The sequence below is a fragment of the Aricia agestis genome, chromosome 9 (genome assembly GCF_905147365.1).
Source record: "Aricia agestis chromosome 9, ilAriAges1.1, whole genome shotgun sequence".
NCBI classification, from domain to species: Eukaryota; Metazoa; Arthropoda; class Insecta; order Lepidoptera; family Lycaenidae; genus Aricia; species Aricia agestis.
The window spans coordinates 12,446,553-12,473,012 of record NC_056414.1 but is presented as its reverse complement, the minus strand read 5'-3'; the positions used below and the strand labels follow the sequence as shown (position 1 = coordinate 12,473,012).

Below are 26,460 nucleotides of genomic sequence, written 5' to 3'. Positions count from 1 at the left end.
CTATTGAAGCCTAGAATTTCTTTAACTTCTAACCACCTAATCGACATTTCAGTAGTATCTTAAATCCTAAGTATAGTCTGTCAAGAAAGTCATGACAGGCGGGCATTTTTTTTAATGAAATAAAAAATATGAGAACTTTATTAATTCGAGATAAAAATGTGCAAGGTGACAATATTTAAAATGTAATAAGCGTTCTCTGTGAAAATACAAAGAAAAAAATACACATTACTGGCATGATTACGTTTAGAAAATTTTCTCGCCTGTCATGACTTTCTTGACGGACATATCATTCGATAGAAAATAGTCTGTACTAGTTTTTTATTATTATATCATTGGTCTGCGGGGCTAAAATGGTCGCTTTGGAGAATCATATAATTAATCATAATATGATTAATTTTTAAACTCCACTTTGCGTGCAATTCATATAGTGATTCGCTTACATCAATGATTGGTCTCTCGCGCGCGGCGACCAATCATTAATCGAAGCGAATTTCTATATAAATTGCACGCAAAGTGGAGTTTAAAAATGAATCATATTATGATTCAATATATGATTTTCCAAAGCGACCATTTTAGCCCCGCAGTACTGACAAAATTTATATGTCTTTCACATTTTTAATCTGCGGGGCTAAAATGGTCGCTTTGAAGAATCATGGTATGAATCATAATATGATTCATTTTTCTAAAATCGCAAATGCAACTCTGCTTGCAATTCATTTCTGTATTGTTGTACTGATTTGACATTTGTCAGTTTGACAGTTTTGACAATTCATTTGCTGAATTGATTGAGAGGAATTGCTAAATGTGACCATTTTAGCCCCGCTGACATGTTAACTGTTTCATGACCGTTGTAACAGGTGTTTATGTATTTGCTAGCGCTTTTGGCTAACGTCGAAAACTGCAAAACATTTTGCTTGTGGAATGTTCCAGAACACTTCTTTCACAACACAATTGTAGCAATTTTGATATTGGAATTTTCCAAAACGTGAACGTTATTTTCCTTAGGTGCTGTTATAATGGGCATCGGGTCATTGGTGTTCGTGGTGCCTCACTTCATAGCGGAGGCGAACAGCGAGATGTTGGCCAACAACAAGTCCGACGACAACATCTGTCGGCTGCCCGGCATCGAGAACGACATGGGCGGCCTGGGCCGGCTGTCGCAGGGCCTGCCGCCGAGCAACCTCAGGCCAGATAACTGCATCAAAGTGAGTTCCAATTTCAAAATTTAAATGTTATGGGTCTACCCACAGTGAGTGAGTTCCATTTTCAAAACTTTTTAATGTTATTATGCCTTGGTGCATCAAGTGAGTTGTATTTTCCAATTTCAACTTTTTTATTGTTGTGTTCGGCCAGCATTTTCTATGGTCGTTGCTAAAGTTAATTTTAAGTTTCAACTAATAACTTATACCTTTATTTAGATATCTATTTTAATCTAACACTAATAATATTTATTTCAATCTTTGTTTGATCTACTCTGGGGCCGTACCACGAAAGCGTTTTGGGACTCAAAAAATCGTACGAGAATGCCGCGTCCTAGTCTAACAAACGTGAAATGACGTTGTTAGAGCAGGACGCGGCATTCTCGTCCGATTGTTTGAGTCTCAAAACGGTTTTGTAGTTGGCCTACTGGATACCGTACTAATGATAGTTTTAAATAGGAGGTAGGTACAAAACTTGAATTATATAAGATAGCCTTAGTAGCAAATATGAAGTAGCAATGGAATCATTCACAAAATATTAATGAAAACACCATTACCAACTACCAAGTAATACATCATCTCTCCATGAATGAGATTATCTCATCGGCTGGCCTCGGGACAACAATTTCTGATGGCCGCGACTCCGAGGCGATAATCACGATTAATATCAACAAGTTCGTAAATGTCATACGTTTCATAATTCGCCGGTAGAGCGGGTCCGCCCAAGGACGATAGAAGCACTTTTTAACCGACTTCAAAAGAGGAGGTTTTTTAATTTGGCCGTATATCCTACCTATAGGTTTTAGCCAAAGGCAACGACGATATTATGTTTTTTATGTTTGCGAATAACTTCGTCGCTTATGAACCGATTTTCAGTAAATAAATAAATAAAATATATTTTTATTCAAAATAGGTATCATAAATACTCTTTTTGAACGTCGTAGAAAGAACGAAGAAACTAAGGTGCCAGTGGTGGCCCTACCCATTGCGAGTCCCTGGGCGGCAGGTCTTTGCGAGGCCCTTTGTCTTACTAAAAATACCTTCCGAGGCCACTGCAAGAGCGAGGCCCCGGGGATTTTTTTTAATTATATTAAATAAGGGGGCTAACGAGCAAACGGGTCACCTGATGGTAAGCAACTACCATCGCCCATTGCCACCCCCTAAGTCCACCACTGCCGATTTCGAAGATTGCTTTTTTGTTGGAAAGCAGGACCACCGTCCTATGATAAAGATCTGAAGTCAGTTTTGTTGGTAAAGGTTATTATTATTTGGCATTTAATAAAAACCTGTATTATAAGCTATCCAAATAACATATTAAGACTTATACCGCCCGCGCTACTGTCAAAATGAAGGTTTTGTTGAGCCGCACGAATATGTTAATTACGTTGACGTCACGCATGTTATGTACGTTTGAAGTATAATAATTTATTTTTATAGCATGCAGTAAGTGCTTAAGTTTTATTAGTAGTACTAGCACAGATTACTAAATAGTAAGAGTCAAAACACTGAGACGTGGCACAGATCCTAATCGCGCTGTTTTGTCTATAACTTCGGGGCAAACTTAATTTTATTCAAATACTAAAGCCCGCAACTTCGTTCGTGCAGGTTTTTCGCCGCGCTGACATTTTCTGGGCTAAAATATATCCTATGCCCTTTACCTCATGTAAATCGGTTTAGTTTTTTAGGCGTGAAGAAGTAACATAAATACAGAGAGAAAGACAGTCAGACATTTATAATGTAGTATGTAAATATAAATTAGGTTTGCCACCCGTACTTTATTATAAAGTTACAATACTTTTTTACGTTATTTCAGGCAATTGTACATTGTACTTTACGAAAACAATAACGTACGCAAAAATACTTTATTTCAAACTAGATGACCCGATGAACCTCTATCACCTATCTCCCAACATAAACCCTCCCTGGGCTTCCACGAATGTTTCTTTCAAGACCAAAATAAGCCAAAGCGGTTCAGCCGTTCTCGAGTTTTAAAGAAACTAACAAAGTACAGAATTCATTTTTATTTATACTTACAGATAATTTTATAAATTGTACTTTATTTTTATACTGTGTACGGTTTTTTCTCACTTAAAGTAGCCGATGTACTTTATTTGCAAAAAATAGGTGGCAACCCTAATATAAATTGTCAATTATTAGCGTCTACATTTACATACTCAAATCCGCCTGTGTCAATTAGAGGCAAATGTTTAGTCTAAATATGTTACGAAACTGGTTTTCAGAATATGGAGGCCGCTAGGCGGTCGGGGCTGCTTTCATATATGGCACCCAGTATTAGGTACGCCCATCTAGAATCCTAGATACCTAGTACTAAGTACGACTATCTAGAATTACATTCTAGATCGGTCGATAAAGTCTAATTGGTATAATCATTGCTCATTAGAGCTTAGATTATAGGGTAACAAGTTGGAAAGACACCAAATAAGGCCACGATAAGCTATTGTTAAGATATCAGGAAGATCAATAGCTTCCACAAAGGACTCTGTTCGTTGTAACTTGTATGAAAAGTATAGATTCTACAGAAATACACCATTTTAAAAATACAATACCTCTCAAGTTTTCTTGGGTTGTCGAGTCGGTCGGGTAAAACCTATGATAATAAGGCTCCAATACAGATTACAGGGTGTACCAAAACAAAGTTTTTTTCGTTATTTATATGAGCAATCGACCCAGGCCCCAGCGTCATGAATTTGCCTATAAAAAGTTGAAATAATTGACTTTAATGAAAATATTTGACTCATACACATTACACACCCTAAAGTGTTATTTCGTTTTGTTACACCCTGTATATGGAAGTTTCTAAGCAAAGTTTCAAAACATGGTTCAAAGTGTCTTTAAATTGACTAAACCGTTTTTATGACAAATCCAAATCTTCTAAAATTTCAATAAGGCAATACCATAGTCCATAACTCATTAAACTAGGACACCATGATTAATGTAATCGTCGTTGTAGTAAGTTTTTCATTTCGAAACAGCCATGCCATAGCTAAACGAAAGTGTACCTAATACCTATTATGTAAGCTAAACCTCTTCATAGAACCTCATAAAATATTCATGTTCCCGATAACGTCTCAAACGTAATACGAAATTGCTATAGTGCGTATAATATGCCTAGATTACACAAATATTGATTGTTATTTAAAACGCGTTGAATTATACGAAAATTTACATTTTGAAGTTTGTAAACAATTGTGCTTAATTTTCAAAGGTGAGGCTGCTCGAAAATCCTTAAAAAATAAAGAGTTTTTTACGTCATTCAAGACTACTTAGTACTTACGGAAACTTCTGACAGAATATTAATCCCAATTCCCAACGCCATAAGGATCATACTTACATCACTGTTTTCAATACAATCTATACAAGTTTATTCTACCTCTGACAGAATCTTAAATAAATTTATCCCAACGCCATATCATACTTACATCACTGGTTTCAATACAATATGTTCAGGTTTATTTTACCTCTCACAGAATCTATTTCCCAACGCCATAAGGATCATACTTACATCACGGTCTCTCCACAGAGTTCACCGAGTACCTTCATGCCTGTGATGATCTTCGTGGTGGCGCAGCTGCTGCTGGGCTGCGGCGGCTCCCCGCTGCTGACTCTCGGCACCACATACGTCGACGACCACGTGCGACCTGAATCCTCTAGCATGTATATCGGTAAGCTACCAACATTCAGAAAATTACCCTCCATATTATGCTTGCAGCATCGGTAAAAATGTGACAACTGCCAAGGTTCAGAAAAGAATATTATCTTATACAGGGTGTAACTAAACTAAGTGATAATAATTTAGGGTGTGTATGTGTTCCTAGTAGAGCCTTCCACTGAGAAAGTAGTAGCGCTGAAAGACCTAATTTTTTTTTTAACTTTTGTATGGACAAGCGCCTGAAGACGTAATTAAATTCAGAAGATTTCGACATAAGCCCGGCATACATTATTGTCAAACTTTTCATTAAATTTAAGTTTAATCATCGTCAAATGTCTCTGAGTGCGGCGATTAATGTTGGGAAAGACCCAGAACAATGAAAGCGTAAACCAGTATCGACCTTTTAGTCCGCTCATCCGTTTAAGATTCGGCAGATGTCGTAAAATCCGTCGCGGCATAACACACGAGTCACGACAGGTTCGATGAACCTTCGGGTACACCTGCAATGTTTATTGACCGTATAAAGCCACGACCGAATGTTCGGTATACCTGCTCAGTCATAAAAGGGTTAGCAGTTATGGGGAAAACCACAAAAAATGAAATTGTCTGTATTCATTCAGAAGAGAGTTATTTCGATAGTCCATCATTGGCCGCATTATTGAGTTTCCTTTATGCTAAGTACTCACATACGGTTTTGCTCGATATGCTCCAAATCGAGCAATAACCACCGTGTGGACCGCAAAACTGACAGCTCGAAGGCTCGCTTCGAGCCGGCTCGATGGAATTAAATATGTCAAATATGTCATTTCCTTCGATTCGGAGTAAAACTATCGAGCAAAACCGTATGTGAGTACTTAGCATTAGATGTAGTTAAGTTCTATTTTAATATGTTTGTTTATGCTAGTATCTTTAATTATCAAAATAAAATCTTGATTTTATTCCTGGAAAACCGCGCTTTTTGAGTCATTCAGACTTTGTTCTTTCTTTAAACTCCGTGGAAAGCTCGACACCAACTTTCTACAGAAGCTTTGTTAAAGTGACAAATTTCCTTTACCAATCTGTCACTTTGTCCCCAAAACGTTTAATACTTCTATTACGTCGCATTTCTACGGTGATCATGCTACGCAAGCATACTGAGTCGTGTCATGCTCATATAAAGTTTAACCAACGAGTCAATATTTTAGCGCCACGCATAGTTTCTCCCCAATTCAACCTTGACCTACCACCTTATGACTTGCATTAATAAGGCTGTTGACAATTTAATCAACTGTCGCTTCCTATACGACCGTTTCCAGAGGCGTGGCAAAATACGCAGTAACGTCACGCTGTGGTGAAAATTGATGTTCGCGAATTGTTTTGTTTATATGTCCCTTATCTAATTAATTGCGCGTATATATGTATATACAACTGGTTTTGTATCGTTATTTTACTATCGTTGTGTTAATGATAAGCTTTTAAAATTATTGTTTCTGTACGATCAAAGCATGTGACTTTTACCGCATTATAACATTTGGGACGTACCAGTACCGAGTATCAAGGTGAAGTAGTTTGTACTTTGTAATATCGATCAGCAATCTGCATTTTGCAACATGGCATTTGCTATTCGCATCGATTGAATTTTTACGCCCCTCCTACGAAGGCAGGGATTCCCAAACTTTTAGGAATGCATTTTTATGTAACGCCTGTTAAGAAGTACAGTAGCAGTTTGATAGCATGGGGTATCAACTTACTTTTCTTATCTCACCAAGGCGATCGTTCTCTGAAAACAAAAGATAGAAAAGAAAGAAAAGATAAAAATAGGGTGACTTCTGTAAAATCAAAATGAGTGTCTATAGACTATACCTCATAAATTAGGTATGTTCTGCTAAGACCTACACTTCCAGTGTCCCGGTGTACCTCCACAATACACAGGTATCCTCAAAAAAGGGCAAGTGGCTCTCGACTCTCGACTCCCTTTGAATTCCACTTATATTTTACAACGCCGGGAATATACTCTTACATTTGCTCTCGAGATTTGTATACAAGTAATTCCGAGATAAAATTAAACCCGAGTATATTCCTTCAATGACATCTTTAACATCAGTCCAATTAGACGTAGGAGTTCCTCGGAATTAGCATTTTGTTCGGGAAGAGACTCGAATGAAATATATTTTATTTCGAGGTAAATATACGCTTTATTATGATTAGAAAACTTGGTGAAGCCTTATTTCGCTGTAAGGATCCTACAAATACGAGCAGCTGGTCCCAGTGCAGTGGCTTGATCAACGTTGTTTTTTTTTATTGTCCATTGCCCAATAAGCGTATGGAATCTAGGATTGGAGGGCGGAGACATTTTAAGGTCCCTTCTCTTGAACCTTGAAATAACTTTGTACAATTGTCAAAGATCACACTTTCACTGGTTTGGTAGATACCCGATAAGACCCCTATCAATGTTACAATACAATCTTATATGTATATAAAATTCTCGTGTCACAATGTTAGGCCGCGTACTCCTCCGAAACGGCTTTACTGATTTTAACCAAATTTTATATGCATATTCAGTGGTTCTGAGAATCGGCTACTGGGTACTTTTTATATGCGGTATATTTTTATACGCACTATGAACTGAAGTCCACGCGGACGAAGTCGCCGGCAACAGCTAGTACTTTATATGGCAAAGAAACGTTTGCCGGGACAGCTTGTTTTACTATAAAATAATAAATCGAATCCGTGTTTTGTGTACGAAGCGAAGGAGGTAAAATTTTATAAGGTTGGCGTAACACGGAGCTTTGACCCAGTTCGAGCCCGCAATATCGCCGCTATTGCACCACGCGGCGCTTCCTACAACGCTACTTATAACAACTATACAACTTATAGCAAAGTTTTCTTTCGAATCCTTGAAGCATCTAAAAATGCACTTAGTATGGAAAGGTCATACCGAGTATTATACAGGATGCGACAAACAAACTAGATAAAACTTTAGGTTTATGTGTCCCTTATAGATTTCACATTAACGCCTCCGTGGTCCAGTGGTTCAGAGCTCAGCTCTTGACTCGGAGGTCGTGGGTTCGATTCCCGCGTTGGAAACATGTTATTTCCAAGTTTGGTTAGGATAATGCAGGCTGATCACCTGATTGTCTGACAAGTAAGATGATCCATGCGTCGGATGGGCATGTAAAAAGTCGGTCCTGCGCCTGATCTCTCGCCAGTCGTGTCGGTCTGCCGTCCCACTGGGTTATGAGAGTAAAGGAATAGAGAGTGCTCTTGTGTACTGCGCACACACTTGGGCACTATAAAATTACTCCTGCGTAGCTGGCCTGGTTTCCATGAAACCGGCCACCGTCACCGAAACCGGTGTGGGAGCTATTATTATAGATTTCACTGTGAAAGTAGCAGCGCTGGAAGAGCAATTTTTTTGCGATTTGTATGGGCCAGCGTCCGAGCGTCATGAATTTTTCCATACAAAAGTTTAAAAAAAAGTTACTCCTTCGGCGCTGCTATTTTCATAGCGAACTCTACGTAGGGCTCCGTATACACCCTAAAGTATTGTCACTTAGTTTTGTTACAGCCTGTATAGTGTGCTTTACAATATATTATGACTCTCCCTTTTCGATAGTCGGATTCAATATATTCATAATGATTATGATTATGAGGCAATGAATACTTAAGTATTGAAATTTTTTCGTTGCATTGCTCTAAACGATTTTTCATAGGAAACCAGGTCCTAGTTTGCCTTGGCATAAGCTACATTGCACCAGAGGCGTGGTTATAGTTACAATTATGGTCAATGTTATGGTTATATTTAAAGCTAATTTAACTTTAACCTTAACTTTGACCAATTTGACAGATGTCTGTTGCTGGTCCGACGAGGCTATAAATGAACGTGGACGGGGGCGCTGCTGGTAAAGGAGAACTGTCAAAAATGGCGTTTTTGTATGATGACAGCGTTAGTTCCTTTTTTCGCCACGTTCATTTAAAGCCTTGTCGAGCTCTATAGTTATGGTTAAATATGGCGTCAATTTTGATTTTAACCAAAGATTTGCATTTTGCATTGTAGTTAAAGTTACAGTTATAGTTAAAGAAGTTGGTACAACCCACCCTTAACATTCACTTTATTTAAAAGCTAGTATTTACTATACGGCTATTTTTGATAAGTCTTTAAACATGCCCTATGTAATAAAATCAATAATTTAGTAACTCTGTTTTTTTTTCAGGGTGCATGTACAGTATGGGTGCGTTCGGACCGGTGCTGGGCTTTCTGCTCGGTGCGTATCTACTGTCATTCCACATGGACTCCTTCTCCGGTACTGTCATGAGTAAGTATCTAAATTCTTAGCCAAATTTTACTGTACAGTATATGATGATGCTAACCTAGAATATAATATATAGTGCTTGAGCAGGCAACAACAGAATCAAATCTTTAAACTCAAGCAGAATAAAAGTAATGTAGTCTCCTACTTGAGCTTAAAATTGTTATCTTTAAGCAAAATTTTACGATTACACGGTACACCTACCATTTGCAAAAAACAATTAGTCTACTTACTTATAGTCTGTCAAAAAAGTGAAGAAATTAAAAAGTGGCAACATCGTAGTATCCCTTTCAAATCAATCTAAGAAAAAATTACGATGTTGGCACTTTTTAATTTCTTCACTTTTTTGTCAGACTATATTATACAGTATGTTCTTATGTTTGTATTTTCGTGTAAAAATCATCAAGGTATTTTTATGAAACGATTCAAATTTTTATTGCGTTAATTTTTTTTTTGTTGCATCTCTAGTGTTTCAGTTGAATGTTAAACAATAAACAGCAATAATTTACAACATCAAAATCACCTTGCGTGTTAAACATTCAAATATTTTTCGTACTGTAGTATGTATTTTTCAATTATAATAAAAAGTAAGTACTTAATTGAATATTTAAAGTAAGGTTTTGCGTTGTAACTTGAAGTACCTAGCTCTAAGAGTGTTTTTACATGTAGAATATTAAAAACAAATTTATGGAAGTTGCTAAATAAGACCCAAGAACTTATACATAAAATTGAAAAATAATAAAGTCGATACTTATGGTAGTAAGATTTGATTTAAATAGAACACATGTATTGCAAACGTATGTAGTAAAAAACTAAAAAGCAAAAGCTTGCGAATGTGTATTTTTGTTACTTCTTTACGCAACGGCTTTGGATTAACATAATATTATTATAGGATTACTTTTTCCGAGAAAAATTAGTGTTTCCTTGGGATATTCTTTTAAAGTAGGTTTTAAAGTTTGAATTAGTTATAACTGAATTTCTCCTAGCCTTTCGCTATCCTTTTGTAACAAAACGAATATTTTTAACTCGCTCGTCACTCTCCCAATATTTTGAACTCGCTCTTCTCTCTCCGAATATTTTGAACTCATATCACTTTTCTCTCCAGACCCCGGCGACCATCGGTGGATAGGCATGTGGTGGGGCGGGTTCCTCCTCTGCGGGCTACTGCTCATCCTCGTCGCCATACCCTTCTTCTCATTCCCCAAGGTGCTGGTGAGGGAGAAGGAGAAGATCAGGCTGGTGGAGAAGGCAGCGGCGGCCAGTGGCTCCGGCACCAAGCCGCCGCCCAAACAGAAGGATATTAAAGACACGGGCTACGGGAAGGATATTAAAGGTGATACTAACAAGAATACTTAGGGGTTGTTTCACCACTTCCTTAATATAAGTGTGGGAATAAGTGTTTGATAAGCTATCCACAACTTATCTAAAAGATAGAGTATGGAGTATCTGTCGGATAAGTTGTGGATAGCCTATCCGTATCAGTAAGAAAAGAGTTAGGCAGAAATTTTACGTGGTTAGGCAGAAGAAGGGTCATCATGGCTTGTTATTATAAAAAGCGTAAATTGTAAATATTTTTATTAGTAAGTAAATGGGTAAAAATTTTGTAGTAAAAAATATACCTATTTAAACATCAAAAACATAAAGAGCCAAACGAACCTTATTTCCATTAACCATTTGTCAAATAATCTCTTTTTTAATAATTTCTTAATTTATAAGTATTTTTACTACACTTGAAAAGCGCTACAATAATTTCCGCTCATAGTTTCAATGTCCATAAATCCATGTGAAAATTTTCCGGTGTTAAATCCCTTTTTTGCTGGGGTCATGTCCATAAACTCATTGACAAAAAAAACAGGTGTCAATCCATTTTTTGGGTGGGAGTTTACGGAAATATATAAACAGATTCCGCTATTTCACACGATTTCTAACTGTCATATTTACTTTTCAGACATCCCCGTATCGATGTGGCGTCTGCTCAAGAACCCGGTTTACGTGGTGACGTGTCTCGGCGCGTGCATGGAGCTGATGATAGTGTCCGGGTTTGTGGTCTTCCTGCCCAAGTACCTCGAGACGCAGTTCAGCTTAGGCAAGAGCCAGGCTAGCGTCTTTACAGGTAATTACAGTTTTTGGCAAAAAATGTATGATACGCTAAAATTGCAGTCATCAATTTATCTAAGCTTTTCATCTGTAAGTGTGGTTAATTTTTGATCAACTCTATAGCAATAGGGTTTATTAGTTAATAGTTATGATATTTGAGCCTGAGAGATATAAATATTCCTATTAGTCAAGGAAGTAATATACGGCTAGTGACGAGGGAAATGCCTTTAAAAACCCAAAACGGAGGGGAATTTTCTTTAGGAGGGGCCCATAAGCGCCCAATATGCAGAAGCGTTTAATGCGTCGTATTAATTATTAAAATAGACGACCCATTGGTTGTATTTGCAAATTTTAAGTATTAAAAAATGCCTGTGCGTTTTGCGCGTTTATAGGCATTTCGCTCGCTCGACAAAAATTGAAAGATAGCGATCCTTCAATTTCTGTCGAGCAATCGTCGCATTGCACGATGAGTCAGTTTGCCATGTCATGATAAATCTAAAAAAAATATATGATGTACATTATTATAAAAACTACCAACGAAAATTAGTTTGAACGAGATCTAGCAAGAAGTTTTTTTCATACGTCATAAATAGTAAACCTTAATTTAACTTTCATTAAATCAACTGAAATATAAAAATAAATCAAAAACATTTTAATTTCAAAAAGATAAACCTTAGTGCTGCTGCGGAACCCTCCATGGGCGAGTCCAACTCGCACTTGGCCGGTATTTGATAAAGGGCTCCCACACCTAACTGCGATTTCGTGCGAATTCGCATCGCAATGTCTTTTTTACCTATGAGTTTTGTCGCAGATATTTGCGATGCGATGCGAATTCGCATGGGAGCCCAAAATTATGTAATTTTGACACCCAAATCTTCCTCTCAGGCTCCATAGCGATCCCCGGCGCGTGCATCGGCATCTTCATGGGCGGGTGCCTGCTCAAGCGGCTGGAGCTCCGGCCGCGCGGCGCGGTGCAGTTCGTGCTCATCTCCAACACCGTCTGCCTGTCCTGCTACGCGCTGCTCTTCTTCCTCGGCTGCGACAACATCAAGATGGCCGGGACTACTATACCGTACACTAATAACAGGTATGTGGTCAGAGGTAGACGCAATCGAGTAATAATTGACCCGTACATACTAAACCATCGAAGAAATTTATTCATAGAGTGAATCAACGAATATGTTAAGGGCCCCGTTCATATTGACCAATAATTGTAAACCAATTAGATGCTGTGATGTTAACATTTATATCAACCATACTAATGCTTTTAAATTATCTTCAAGAACGTGTAGTTACGTAACTACTTACTTTAACCTAACTTATTAAAACTAATAAGTTGTGTTGTTTATAAAATACCCACATATATCGAATATGTGGGTATTTTATAAACTAAAAATATACTCACAATATTGTCATTTTACGTTGCAGCAACGTGGAGCCGTTCAAGGTGAACCTAACAGCGGCGTGCAATTTCAACTGCCTGTGCGCGGACACCGACATGGAGCCGGTGTGCGGCAACAACGGGCTTACGTACTTCTCGCCCTGCCACGCCGGATGCGCCGCGTTCTCGTCACGAAGCAACTTCACTAACTGTGCATGTGAGTATAGCATAGATACACGCACGTAAGCGTGTACGTACGTACGCACATAAGCACGTACCACATACACGAGGCGATACTCAGTAATATACGTTAAAAATTTAATTTAAATACGTTTCCGCATAACGGTAATGTAACAACGTAGTAAAATTACATTTCCTTTCCTGTCTACCTTACCGTTCCGTCTTTTGTTCTTTTAATATTTAAACACTTCCTATACCTACTATTATATTTTATGAGAAACCTGTTATCTTATCAGGGCAAGCGAAATTATATGTAGATGTGTTATCATCAATCAGTCGTGTGTGACGACGCAAGCCCTCACAAAGCTCGGCTTTTAGCTAGTTGGTATTATTGTTTACAAATCGCTATATTTTGTTATTGTTTAAGTAATTGTTGGTTTTAATAATAAAACAAAATTTCACGGGTTAGGCGTGCACGAGCACGTGCGCGAGGAGGCGGGGTCGATGGGCGTGGTGGGCGCGGCGGCGAGCGCGCTGACGGCGGCGGGCGCGCGCGACTACGGCGAGGTGACGGTGGTGCCGGTCGCCACCGCCGGCGCCTGCAACCCGCCCTGCACCACCATCTTCCCATTCCTCGTGCTGCTGTTCTTCATGACCTTCGTGGTCGCTGTCACCCAGATGCCGCTGCTCATGATTGTGCTCAGGTGAGAATATTTAACGTACTAACGCTTAATTTAATCAAGAGTTTACAGAAAGAAAGTTTAGAAAACATTTGAAAAAAAAATATTATGAAAAACAAAAATTGAGTTTTATGTCGAAACTATCATTAATTAATAATGAAATAACTCTTAATGCAATAATTTGAACTGGATAATTATTATATTATGGTCGTTTCGTCGTCATTTTGACAAGTCTTATTGCGAATTAGGCTTCATAAAACAAACGGCACTTGCCAACGACAGATACAACTGCAGCCGTCGACAAGGAGTAAGGACGGCTGCAGTTGTTTGTATCTGCCATTGGCAAGTGCCGTTCATCTGTAAGAACTAAGAAGCCTTATCTTGACTTATAAACTCACTTGAGACACGATAGTCCTGATACAGACTATTGCAATACAAAACACAACATAACGACGCGCAGGGCACGTCCACAATTGAATCAAATGTATCGTTTTGCAATAATCTGTCTTGAGACTCTCCTATCTTAGGAGAGCGCTCGCTCTTGGGGTTACCACACAAAACTGCGAATTCGCATCGCATCGTAATGTCAATTTTAATATGAGTTTTGTCGCAGATCTTTGCGATGCGACGCGAATTCGCAGTTATGTGTGGGAGCACTGGGAGCCCTTATTGTTAATAGCTGTTGTATGTTGTTATAAATAAATAAATAATGCAATTACAGGTCCGTAAGCGAGGAGGAGCGGTCTTTCGCCCTGGGCATGCAGTTCGTGATATTCCGGCTATTCGGGTACATCCCCGCGCCGATCCTGTTCGGCAACCTCATAGACTCCACCTGCATCCTCTGGAAGCAGTCCTGCAGCGGCGAAAAGGGGGGCCGCTGTCTACTTTACGATATAGAGCAATTCCGATATAGGTAACGCGCGTTTTTCTATTAAACTGTACTGTATATAATAAAATAGTGGGATAGTCAAAACTGTACATTGAACACTAAAAAAAATACTTGGCGTGATCTACGATCGATATCGAAGCCAAAAATATGGTTTTCAGAATTTTTGTCTGTTTGTCTGTATAATATGGACGTCCGGGCTGAACTCAAAAAGTACTGCATGGATTTACTTCTTTTAAAGTGTTTTAGGTACACAATTACAATTATTATTCATTGTGTTACAATTAATGACGTATGGATTTAATTCTTATTTGAAGATTTACATGAAATGAAAATTACTAAGAGGTCAGGTCAACATAATATTATAGGCTACATATTATTATCGCTCTACAACCTACTTTTGGTGCTGTAGAGCCTTCACACAGACGACGTCGCGGGCAGCAGCTAGTAATTTTCTAAAATTCTTTGTGGTTTCTTTATTGGTATAATTATATAATATAATTAACAGCAAGGAAATAACTTAACAAAAACATGGCATATAACAATTCCCAAGTGGGGTTTTTCAAATATAAGCCTAAGACGATATCGACGATGAAGACCACCTAACAATTTTTGCGAAACTCTGTTTTTCGTGTATACAACTATTATTACGATATTTAATAATAAATTATTTTAAAATATGATCAGGTACGTGGGTCTATGCGGCGGCATCAAGATAGTGGCGCTGGGCATCTTCATAGCGGACTGGTGGCTCGTGCGCCGGCAGCGCCACCTCGACACCGCCGCGCCGCTCGACCCGCACAGGGACATCGCCGGATCCATCATTAGCCTTGACAAACGTATGTTACTATTTTTTTTTATTAGATATTTATATTAGACATCCATTGTACCGGTTAGGCTTACCAATAGGAACTATGCACGATTTTTTTATATATGTATTTAAATATATCTATCATTCTTTATTGAAAAACTATGAAGACTAGGTAATTAGATTTTTTAATAAGATGAAAAACAACAAAGGAAACGTAACTCCCATACCTCTATCGTTTTGAATTTGGTTCCTTTTCGCACACTAAAATATGACAATAGTTACGAAACACTTACACTCTTTATAGTAGAGGGGGGTTGGTGCTATTTTTGTAGTCACTCGAGCGTCATGGAGAACTAGTAGGTAAAGCTGATAAAAAAATAATAAGAGCGTTTTTTATTTTAGTAGTGGGTTCAGAAACTGCAGCCATTTTAAAGTTTTGAAAAAGAAAATATATTAAGAAAATTGCTTATTTATATCAGTTATAAATATATTTTAGACAACAATGACTAAATCACTTAGTTTAGTGCAAAATAAAATATCTGCGAAGCTTAGTTAGGAAAATATGAAGCTTTATTTTTTATATTTTAAAATGTCCCTACAGGCTTACTTAACCTTTGAATCGTCAGTGCTTTATACGGAAGCTTCTTTGGGGTATACTAAACATCCCCTATCTTAATCTGACAGATCCGAACACATTTCAATATTTAAAAAAAAAATTAACCACCACGTGAGAAATCTGATTTCTATACCCTGATAACTAGACACATGTTGGAAACCTACACAAGCTTAATCTGACACGCTCGAGCTGCTCCCGAAATCCCCTCTTCCCCTCCCCAACTATTACAAAATAAAGCTTAAGCCAAACCTACGCGACCAGGCGACTGCGAAGCGGAGCAGTCGCCTGGTCGCGTAGGTTTGGCCTAAGCTTAAAGCCGTTGACAATAATTGTCACTTCTATACATACACAAAATTGTGTAGCCAATGACGCCAATTGGTGAGAGTCCCATACTTTATGTATGTATTCGGTACGAATACATACATAAAGTATGGGACTCTCACCAATTGGCGTTACAATCTTAATAATAAATTTCTAATAATATTTATTCCAGTATTCGAGGAGCCGCCGTCGGCGGAGAACACGAGCGGCGTGCGGTCGGTGAGCGCGGGCACGCCGCAGGAGGCTGGCGCGGGGGCGGCGGGGGGCGTGTGCCGCGCCGACTCCGCCCGCTCGCACGCCGAGCGCCACGACCGCGTCCTCGTCGCCTCGCGCCACCACCGCAACGACTCCAAGACCATCCAGCTGGAGCCGCGCGCGCGCCCGCCCGCCCGCCGCCACTCGCGCCAGCACTCGCTCGACGACGCGCGCCCGCCCCTGCCGCGCTCCGCCTCCCACTCCCGCGACTTCAAGTCGCACTCGCGATCCAACTCGCGCGACTTCAAGTCCCACTCGCGGTCGAATTCGCGCGACTTCAAGACGCACTCGCGGTCGAACTCGCGCGACCTCGGCCTCGAGCAGCTTCGGCAGCTCGCCATCAAGAGCATGGACAGCCTGGACCTGACGGTGCTGCCGCTGACGCGGTGCGCCGACGGCGAGAGCGAGCGGCTCATCGAGGGCGGCGTGCTGCGCCACCGCCGGACCAACTCGAAGGACCTGCGGCCAGAGACCAAGCACAAGCGCACGTCCTCGCACCACATCACGATGGAGCCCGGCGACCTCACCCTTCAGATCCAGAAGGGCCGCAGCGCGGACCAACTGGCGCCGCCCGACGACCCGCACGCCTGAGCGCCCTCCCCCCCTCCCCCCTCACTCGGGCGACTGTGGAATCTCGTAGATAAGTTGAAATTACCGCGAGCGACTCGAGTCGCGCGACTGAACTGCTAGTTAATTATGCGCGGGCTTAATCAGACGCCCGCGTACACAATCGGAGTGATATATAAAGTGCAATCAGTGAGAGTAGGATAGCCGTAGTTTCTATTTTCGCCTTAGACTATCCCGAACTAGGAGTCGGTCTCTTTCTTACTTTTAAACTTTAGTACATACTTTATTACATGAATACGCTTACACCGTGCGAGTGATGTAAATCATATCTTAAATTGTGAAGTATGATCGTATGATGAGTCACGCTTAACGCGATGGTATTACGAGATCTTTTTATTTTGTGTTCATAGATAATTTTGCGTAAGTAAACATTATGCTCTAAATACTCGAATCACCGGCAAAACGTCTTTGTTACACTATTTGATTTGACTTACTTTTTTATTAGTCTTAAGATGTAGAATCGAGTGTAGGATCGTTGTACATTTTGTTACTGTAATTGTACTTAAAATATACATAAATATATATTTTATATTTAAATATTTTTGCCCGAAATCGAGTTCGGTATACATATGTCATATCGTGAAATATCATTGTTTTATGAGATACAAAATAACATTAATGCGATGATTCAAAATTAGTTGTTTAGAATGTTAGATTTGTATAATTGAACAAATGCGAGTTGGCATTTTAACAAATTGTTCAAACTAAATTTCTAAAAATATTAGTGATACCTGTTAAAATATGTAGTTGTATCGTTTTAACATTCCTTTTAGTGTAATTATCACATTCACAACACTAACTTTTATATTAAATTACTGTAAATATTTGGAGCTCTGAAACTTAGGTGACAAAAAAATATGAAATTGATTTTCAAGATATTCTAAATTATAGCAACGATTTCAAATTATGCAACCCCAAAATGTATAAAAATAATGATAAATATATTTTGTATAAATTACAAAGAGTACTGCACTAAATTAGACATTAGACGCAATTTATTAGAGTGTGGCCGATAGTCTCCCCAGTATTAGTGATCTCAGCTCATAAATACATTTCTACATACATAATAACATCACCTCTATAGTTTTTAGTATATCTCATAATATTATACTTACAGTAATTCCAAACAAAAAATAACCATTTACAATCTTAATCGTGATTTGTCGTATTAGTTATGTCTTATTCATTTAAATTAATCCGTTTTGTATAGTTTAATAAGCATGTTGCAAATTTTTTTCTAAATGTCTGTAGGCTATACCATATACATAATTCACTTTAAGTTTTATTACTCCTAACTTATCTTGCCGCATATTTTTATGTTATGTTGTGAAACTGAAAATAAATGTGTGTGTGGCTCTAATTGAGGTTCATCCACTGTTATAGACATCATCAAATCATAATATTATGTACAAGATGCTTTCAATTTGAAACCACTACTACTTTATTTTTCAGTAATACAATTGTCAGTTTTTAGTTTTATGTTTAGTTCAATTACTTGTATTTATTACTTCTTTTACTTGAATGAGCAAAAAATCTTGTCAATTCATGGCTGCTGTATCATTGAGCTGCTGTAAATTAATAACTTTCAATTACTACTATAGTAATATTTAGTATGAAATTAAATAAAAAGACAAAAGATAATAAATACAATCATGTACATTGTCGTATACATGTTAAGAGAGTAATAGTTTGATATGAAGAGAGTGTTTTATCTAAAAATGCCTTATTACAATTATTAGTGGTTAAGACTTGATACTGACTTAGCTGTATGATTAAAGTTGTTATGTCAATCACGGTGATCATAGCAACCCCCTAATTTGTTGCATTTAGTGATTAATAAAATTGCATACCTTAGCTCTTTGTTTTTCTTTTCATTATTGTAAATGACATAATTATTTTTTGTGAGTAGCTTAATTTTGATAAGACAAACTACAATTTCCTCTGCGAAAATTCTTGAGGGTCCAGTAGCGGTAGCACGGCGACCAGCGGAAATGCGAAAGTATGGACTAACTGTGGAAATAAACCTAAGGTGCCGTTCCGAACTTTTTTCGTTCCGAAAAATTCAATTAAAATGCCACTTTATGACAGACTATAGTCACAAACTGTGGAGATAAACTTAAGGTGCCGTTCCGATCTTTTTTAGTTCCGAATAATTCAATTTAAAAGCCACTTTAAGACAGACTATAGTACTAAAAATTCAAATAATATCCTACATTATGACATATACTATAGTGTGTCATAAAGTGGCATTTTAATTAAATTTTTCGGAACGAAAAAAGATCGGAACGGCACCTTAGGTTTATTTCCACAGTTTGTCCATACTTTCGCATTTCCGCTGGTCGCCGTGCTACCGCTACAGGTAGCTAACAGAGATAGAAAGGATTAAATATTTTGATTTGAGCCTTTCCCAAAGTGAGCGATAGCACCCCCCTGTGGGCGCTGAAGGTCTAAAGGGGGGGTTTGGGACTCACAATAAAATGGGGGCTTGGGGGGTGATTTATGTCATCTGGATGCACTTAAAATTGAAACAATGGGGGCGCTAAAACATAATTGGTTCTCAAAGTGGGCAGTAGGCAAAATAAGTTTGGGAACCCCTGTCCTAAAATATGGATTGTTCTATCTGTAGGACAATGTAAGGCTATATCCACATATGTATCATGATCGCTAGAAATGTACGCGATAATCATGATCATTTTGCTTCCACACTAGCGATCATGATATGCTTCCATGCTACGCGACGGAGATCTGATACGCGATCATAATACAGATGTAGACAAAGCCTTCTGTTAAATTATATAACTACTAACCTAACAATAAACAAAAATCTGCTGGTAAGGGTTTCCTTTTAGGGTTCCGTAGTCAACATGGATGTGTTGACTACGGAACTCTGTGTTTTGTTTTTGAATGTCTCCATCCTGATACTGATGACATTTCTAAAAAACAATTTGTGTCGCTCACAGAGCTTCTACAAGGCTTTTGCTGAGCCACAGGGCTCTGCTGAGCTCACTTTGAGAATGGCTGACTTATTCCATAAGTTTTGGAGATTATTTTGATGGTTGCATTCATAAGTGAATAAGAATTATATTATTGTTATAAAAATAATATCTTATTATGAATATTGTGGGGAGGAGACTTTAAAAGAAACATTTTTCTAAACTTAAATTCTTATTTCAACATCTACTATCTGATATACACAACATTTATTATTTCACTTATATAAACCTAATCTAACTCTCCGCATTCAGCAATAACAACTTTTTTTGAGGGTTTTCCGCTTTTGGAACCTAGACTTTCCATTTTCGACACTACATCTATTCCTTCAACTACAGAGCCAAATACTACGTGTTTCTTGTCTAGCCAGGGTGTAGCAGTTGTAGTAATAAAGAACTGAGATCCATTCGTATTGGGGCCAGCGTTAGCCATTGAGAGAATTCCAGGTCCAGTGTGCTTGAGCTTGAAGTTTTCGTCTTGAAAGGTTCTACCGTAAATGGACTTGCCACCGGTGCCGTTGTGATTAGTGAAATCGCCGCCTTGACACATGAAATTAGGGATGATTCGATGGAAGGAAGAACCCTTATACCCGAACCCTTTTTCCCCAGTACATAGTGCTCTAAAGTTCTCTGCAGTTTTTGGAACTTCCTCCGTATTTAGCTTCATAACGATTCTACCCAAGGGCTGGCCATCAGCGGTAACATCAAAGAAAACTTTTTTCTCAGGTTGAGTAGACGCGAACCGTAGTGCCGCAGCAGAATATACACTGGCGTTGATCAGGGAACGGCGTAATATTGCCGTCATGTTGAAAATTTATTTTTTAACACTCCAACAACTTAATTTTATATAGGTACTACCTACCTATATTACGAGCTTTTGTTCACCTTTTGTTTTAGCACATAACCTCAAAAGTCAAAACTTAATGTGACTTTTGACGTCACTGACAAGCACAGATTACTAGTAAATATTTGTAGAACTAGTATATATGCTGACAAGTGACAACTGATAAGTGACAGGCATAACCATAGATGATAGAGAAAAATAAATATACACATGACAGTCCATTATAAAGTTGACAGTCAGCTGCTAAACTGCGAAAAAATGAAACGAACACGGCTTTTATCATAGATAAAGTATTATAGTATAGATGTAATCTTAGCCCATCGCGTGGCCATTATGTGCTTATTTTCATACAAGTAGTGTGCGTTTATTTTCTTGAATATTTCTATTTGTCGATTATTTTGAAGCACATTATAATACAGAAAAGAAAGTCATTTAGTTCGTGATATCGTTAAACTATAGTTCAAGTAATGAGAATTCGTAAACGCACGTAAAAAGCTATGCAATTTTTGTAGCCAAATTATTTATAAATGTGACATTTTTAGCACTTATGCCTTATATAGCACGAATAAGGGATTATTAAACTTATAAATTGTCTTTTTAGCTTACAAAAATACCGATTAGAAAGGCCAAAAAACGTTGTTCAAAACTTACGTATTTAATGTTAAATCCACGTGTTTGAGGCATTCTTTGGCCATTCTTATGGTTTATTATTTAAAGGAACCACAAAACTCAACAATATCTAGCAGTAAATGTTCACTAAAAACCTTTATTAACACTTTTATTACATGAAATATGCAGACCGACTCCTTTGATTTGATTGAGATACTATTACTAGAAGAGAGCCTTCATACGGAGTATAAGCGTCAAAAGCGTGTAATGTTATGTCCTACTTACTAGGACATAACAAAGGAGTCGGTCTGCATAATTCATGTAATAAAAGTGTTAATAAAGGTTTTTAGTGAACATTTAATGCTAGATATTGTTGAGTTTTGTGGTTCCGCTAAACAATAAACCATAAGAATGGTCAAAGAATGCCTCAAGCACGTAGATTTAACATTAAATACATAAGTTTTGAACAAAGTTTTTTGGGCTTTTCAATCGGTATTTATGTAAGCTAAAAAGATAATTTATAAGTTTATTAATCCCTTATTCGTGCTATATAAGGCATAAGTCCTAAAAATGCACATCAATTAAGAATTTGGCTATAAAAATTGCATAGCTTTTTACGTGTGTTTACGGATTCTAATCACTTGAAATGTAGTTAATCGATATCATGAACTAATTGACTTTCTTTCCTGTATCATAATGTGCTTCGAAATAATCGACAAATATAAATATTCCAGAAAATAAACACACACTACTTGTATGAAAATAAGCACAAAATGGCCACGTGATGACGGGCTAAGACTACATCTATACTATAATACTTTATCTATGCTCTCAACCACAGTCCACAGATTTTTAAAGGGGTGACAGACGTGCGAGTAAGTACGCGGACTTATGGCTCGACGATCTTAATTATTCTTATTTGCCTGTGTATCAGGCCACAGGCGTCAGCAAAGAGCCGCAAGCTGCGAGCCGCGTATCGTGAGGCGCGAGCCTGGGCGTATGGTAATTCAGTGTGAGCGATTCTCGTGTGTCACCGACGCGGCGACGCGAGCCGAGTAAGTTCGCGAACCTAAAACCCGCGTACTTTAAGGTCGTACGTCTATCAGGCACTTTATATTAAGGAAGTCTCAACTCTAAAGCACGAAGCATTATAATATATATTAATTATTATACGCATATTATATATAATATATTATACGCATGTGCGGCCACAGCATTTTATCTTTATTTTTAATCTATGTAAACAGAAAAATGTCAAGTTGACAGTTGACAAACAAGACAGCCGTATGACAGCCGTCTGAAATTGTAAATTAAAAATTTTGTAAACAAAATTAAAAACTATTACCTATTAGGTACTATTATAAAGTTTATCTCGATTCTCGGATATCGTATTCATTAGTGTGCTATAACATTATTATATATATTATAAACACAGAGCGTGCGTGCTTACTATATATATTAATTCAATAACTTTCAGATAAAATGTTTTCTATGAGAACATTAGCTTCATATTTTCACAAAACCTTCATTCAAAATGTTATAAGAAAAAACCAGCTACTAGAACGTTGTAGGTTTTATTCTACCGCAACAGAAGAATTGTCAGGTCCGTGTACTTTATATTAATCAATAGTTACATCTTATAACCTCAATTTGAATTTTACATTGTGCTTATAAGAAAACGTGTGCATTTACTTTTAGATGAAATAGTTCAGAAAATATGTGGGGAAGATCAGGAACTAGAAAAAAAATTAAGAATTTTAATGTTAGAAGTAGAAGTGATGCGACAAGATGGTCGCTTAGCACCGGACAATTTAAAATTAGACCAGTGGCAGTACTTATTGGAATTACAAAGTAAAAATCAAAGATCCTCATACTTAACATTTCTATGGAAGAACGAGAAAAGAAAAGAAAATGAGCAGGTATGGTTAAAATTTGTATTTACTTTTATATTCCAAAAACTATTAGATTAAAACCTTACTATTGTAACAATGAAAATTCACTTTTCAGGCAAAAAAGGAAGCCAAGCGCAGAGAGTATGAAATGTCACCACCTGAAGTATCCAAAGAATATGAAGATGATCTTCTATATGGTATTCAATACCAGTCCCTATTCTTGAGGATTCGCGACGCATCTATCAATAATTTTGATAATTATAGGTGAAAACATTTTTGTACCTCAAAATAATAACATTCACTTTTACATCTACAGAATTACTTACTTTAGTTACATGAAAATAAATTTATTTCAGAGCTCTACAAGCTTTGGTTTATGGACAAAAAACAGTAATAGACTGCTCTTATGAGGAGCACATGGTTTCAAGAGAAATAATAAATGCAGCAAAGCAAATGACATTTGTTTTTGGTGATAACAGAATTCATAAAGAACCATTGAATTTGCATTTATGTAATGTTAATTTTGATGGTCTGTTTATGAAACAACTCCGTAAGAATATTCCAAATATTGATGAACCATGGTTTCCACTAAATATTCATTCACAAAGCTACTTAGATTTGTTCCCAAAGGAAAAGCTAGTATACCTTACACCACATTGCCGAGAAGAGCTAACAAGCTTTGACCATGATGCAATATACATTGTGGGTTGTATGGTTGACAAGGTAATTTGTATTACTAATAATTATTATAAATAGTTGACCCTTGTATCAAAATGTATCAGTGTATAATATTATGACCGATTCAATGCGGCGCACATTTTTAAAAACTTTCAGTAGTGGCGGCATACAATTTTTTCGTGACACGTTTAGCCGTGTCTTGCCGCCTTGGAAGTATAAAATAATATAGAATAATATGGACTCCCAATATTACTTCTTTATTTTCTTAAAGTTTACTACCAAAAAGCCTGGCCGCACATTCTCCGAATTTCTGATCAGAAAAATTCGGACGCTCATACATATTTTTGACACATCAGAATTTTGATAGTATGCGGGGTCCACAACAAAATGTAAAAAATTTCAGATCAGAAATTTCGGATAATGTACGGCCGCGCTAAAAAAGGTGAAAGGCCCCTAGTTTTTTCAATTCACAGAATATTCAGAAACAAAGACTATAGGCTTGTTTTACGCAGCAAATTAAAACGGTTTTGTTCGGAGTAGAACCTGCTAAAGTGTAATTTGAGGGAGATACAATCGTTTTATAAATGACACGGCTCACGTGTCATACGCCACACGTTAAAAACACATAATATGACACGGCTGCTGTGTAATCCGCAATTAATGCACCTTTAAAAAAGGTTGACGGCCCCTACTTTTTTTAAATTCACAGAATATTCAGGAACGAAGACTATAGGCATATTCTATGTGGAGAATTAAGATGGTTTTGTTCAGAGTAAATCCTTCTAAAGTGTAATTTGAGGGAGATACAATCGTTTTTTAAATGACACGGCTCACGTGTCATACGCCACAAGTTAAAAACATAATATAATATGACACGGCTTCCGTGTCATACGCACTGAATCGGATAAGCCAATACAGTAACAGTAAACATACACAAAATATACTTTTATGTGTTAAAAAAACACTTAACTAGTGACAGAACAATAATTTGATCCATAGTACAGACCAACAAACTATGATGATAAGACTGATATTGTAATAAATTACTTTTGTATTTTTCGCCATGTGTTGTAATTATAATTAATAAATAATGCTTAGTTGTTTTCACATGTAGTAAAATGTTAAGAATTTATTTATTAGGAATTTATTGGATCCTCCAAGTTTCTAGTGAATGTGTAAAAAAGCATTCTGTTAACTGTGTTAGGTTTAGGTCCAATTTCTATTTCCAATTTCCAAAAAACCTCTGTTAGTGTTAACAGCTTGTTAAAATATAATGTCTTCACGTTCATTCATAAGAAAACCGAAAGAGGTAACGTGATACTAATTCGAGCATTAACTTTTACAATCGTTGATGAAATTGGGCCTTAGGCTCTAGGGAGACTAAAGATGTGTAGTATGGGTAGTAACGTAAAATAGGTTTGTTTAGAGCCTGTCCAGATGAGGCGTTTTACGCGCGAGTCCAAACGGCGGTTAACACTCGCGCGTACCCGAGATACTAGAGCTAGATAATATGTATATCCCGTCCAGATGAATACGCGCGTAAAACGCGTGCTCGCTCGTAAAACGCCTCATCTAAACAGGCTCTTACAATTTACGTCAGTAGTAGATAGTCATGAACTACTTATTAACCACTGATCTATATATAATTATAATACACTGGACAGGCGATCGCTATCAATAAAATGTTCCTATTTGGAAGTCGCCATATTGGCGCTGATTGCTATGTGAAAGCAGTAGTGAGTGTACTTGGAACTACTATTTTGCAAATGGCGGTTGTAATTTTCTATGTAATTAGTTCACAGTACGCTCACCGCGGCCCTTCAAATCGGCACAAAAAATAGCTGTCATTTTGTACGGCATTAGCCTGTCCAGTGTATTATAGAGGTCAGTGTTATTAACTCTTGCAGTGCTCATATAAACTGCCACAATAATCTGAATTCTAATCTGTTTCAGAATAACAATGAACCATTATCACTAGCTAAAGCCAAAAGGGATGGTTTGCGAATGGCGAAGTTGCCTCTAGACAGATACTTGGAATGGGCTCCTGGTTCAAAGAAGAACCTTAATATAAATCATATGATTCCTATTCTTCTGGATTTAAGAACTACTGGTGACTGGGAGTACTCGCTACGCCACATTCCAAGACGAAAGTTAATGGAAACTAAAATTATGGCCATGCAAAATAGACTAAGCAAGGGCAAGATAACTAAAGATGAGCTGGTCAGAAACTTAAATGCGTTTGGTAAAGGTCGAGCCTTGACAATTAATGACCAAAGAAGAAATTCAAGAAAGTCTTTGTATGATGATGATAATTTATAAAGAAAATTAAATAAAAGGTCTTTATTTCATGCCAAAGACATACATACATCTTAAAACTATGTTTACGATTAATTAATCTAATAAAAAATAATCTATAATTTTGTACAATATATTAA

General features: G+C 37.5%; 3 protein-coding genes across 5 annotated transcripts in view; 2 read left to right on the top strand and 1 right to left on the bottom strand.

Annotated features, from left to right (window-relative positions):
- LOC121730125 (solute carrier organic anion transporter family member 5A1) overlaps positions 1–18,864 on the top strand; it is a 64,959-nt gene extending 46,095 nt beyond the window's left edge. For both annotated transcript variants that reach the window (XM_042119002.1, XM_042119001.1), the window contains 11 exons: positions 1,006–1,205; positions 4,741–4,882; positions 9,063–9,164; positions 10,264–10,491; positions 11,107–11,271; positions 12,141–12,342; positions 12,684–12,853; positions 13,286–13,520; positions 14,218–14,409; positions 15,070–15,221; positions 16,303–18,864. In XM_042119002.1, coding sequence (XP_041974936.1) covers positions 1,006–1,205; positions 4,741–4,882; positions 9,063–9,164; positions 10,264–10,491; positions 11,107–11,271; positions 12,141–12,342; positions 12,684–12,853; positions 13,286–13,520; positions 14,218–14,409; positions 15,070–15,221; positions 16,303–16,976 — 2,462 coding nt within the window. In that variant the 3' untranslated portion in view covers positions 16,977–18,864. The remainder of the gene's footprint in view (positions 1–1,005; positions 1,206–4,740; positions 4,883–9,062; positions 9,165–10,263; positions 10,492–11,106; positions 11,272–12,140; positions 12,343–12,683; positions 12,854–13,285; positions 13,521–14,217; positions 14,410–15,069; positions 15,222–16,302) is intronic.
- A 1,294-nt stretch (positions 18,865–20,158) lies between these two features.
- On the bottom strand, positions 20,159–20,859 carry LOC121730147 (peptidyl-prolyl cis-trans isomerase-like). Its single transcript, XM_042119039.1, has one exon. The coding sequence runs from the start codon at positions 20,805–20,807 to the stop codon at positions 20,235–20,237; it is 573 nt and encodes a 190-aa protein (XP_041974973.1). The 5' UTR covers positions 20,808–20,859; the 3' UTR covers positions 20,159–20,234.
- Positions 20,860–22,739: 1,880 nt separating this feature from the next.
- LOC121730137 (mitochondrial ribonuclease P protein 1 homolog) lies at positions 22,740–26,445 on the top strand. 2 transcript variants are annotated; one of them, XM_042119025.1, is made up of 6 exons: positions 22,740–22,760; positions 22,933–23,058; positions 23,154–23,374; positions 23,463–23,611; positions 23,704–24,070; positions 25,979–26,445. In XM_042119025.1, the coding sequence occupies exons 2-6, from the start codon at positions 22,938–22,940 to the stop codon at positions 26,342–26,344; spliced, it is 1,224 nt and encodes a 407-aa protein (XP_041974959.1). In that variant the 5' UTR covers positions 22,740–22,760; positions 22,933–22,937; the 3' UTR covers positions 26,345–26,445. The 2 variants fall into 2 exon arrangements, with proteins under 2 accessions (XP_041974959.1, XP_041974958.1); XM_042119024.1 differs by lacking the exon at positions 22,740–22,760 and having other exon boundaries at positions 22,874–23,058.
- Positions 26,446–26,460: the final 15 nt, after the last annotated feature.

Bases quoted from the DNA above. Each gene is read 5' to 3' on its own strand.
- LOC121730147 (XM_042119039.1), bottom strand. From the start codon at position 20,807: ATGACGGCAATATTACGCCGTTCCCTGATCAACGCCAGTGTATATTCT.
- LOC121730137 (XM_042119025.1), top strand. From the start codon at position 22,938: ATGTTTTCTATGAGAACATTAGCTTCATATTTTCACAAAACCTTCATT. The intron at 23,059-23,153 runs GTCCGTGTACTT...ATTTACTTTTAG, and splicing joins CGCAACAGAAGAATTGTCAG to ATGAAATAGTTCAGAAAATA. The intron at 23,612-23,703 runs GTGAAAACATTT...AATTTATTTCAG, and splicing joins AATAATTTTGATAATTATAG to AGCTCTACAAGCTTTGGTTT.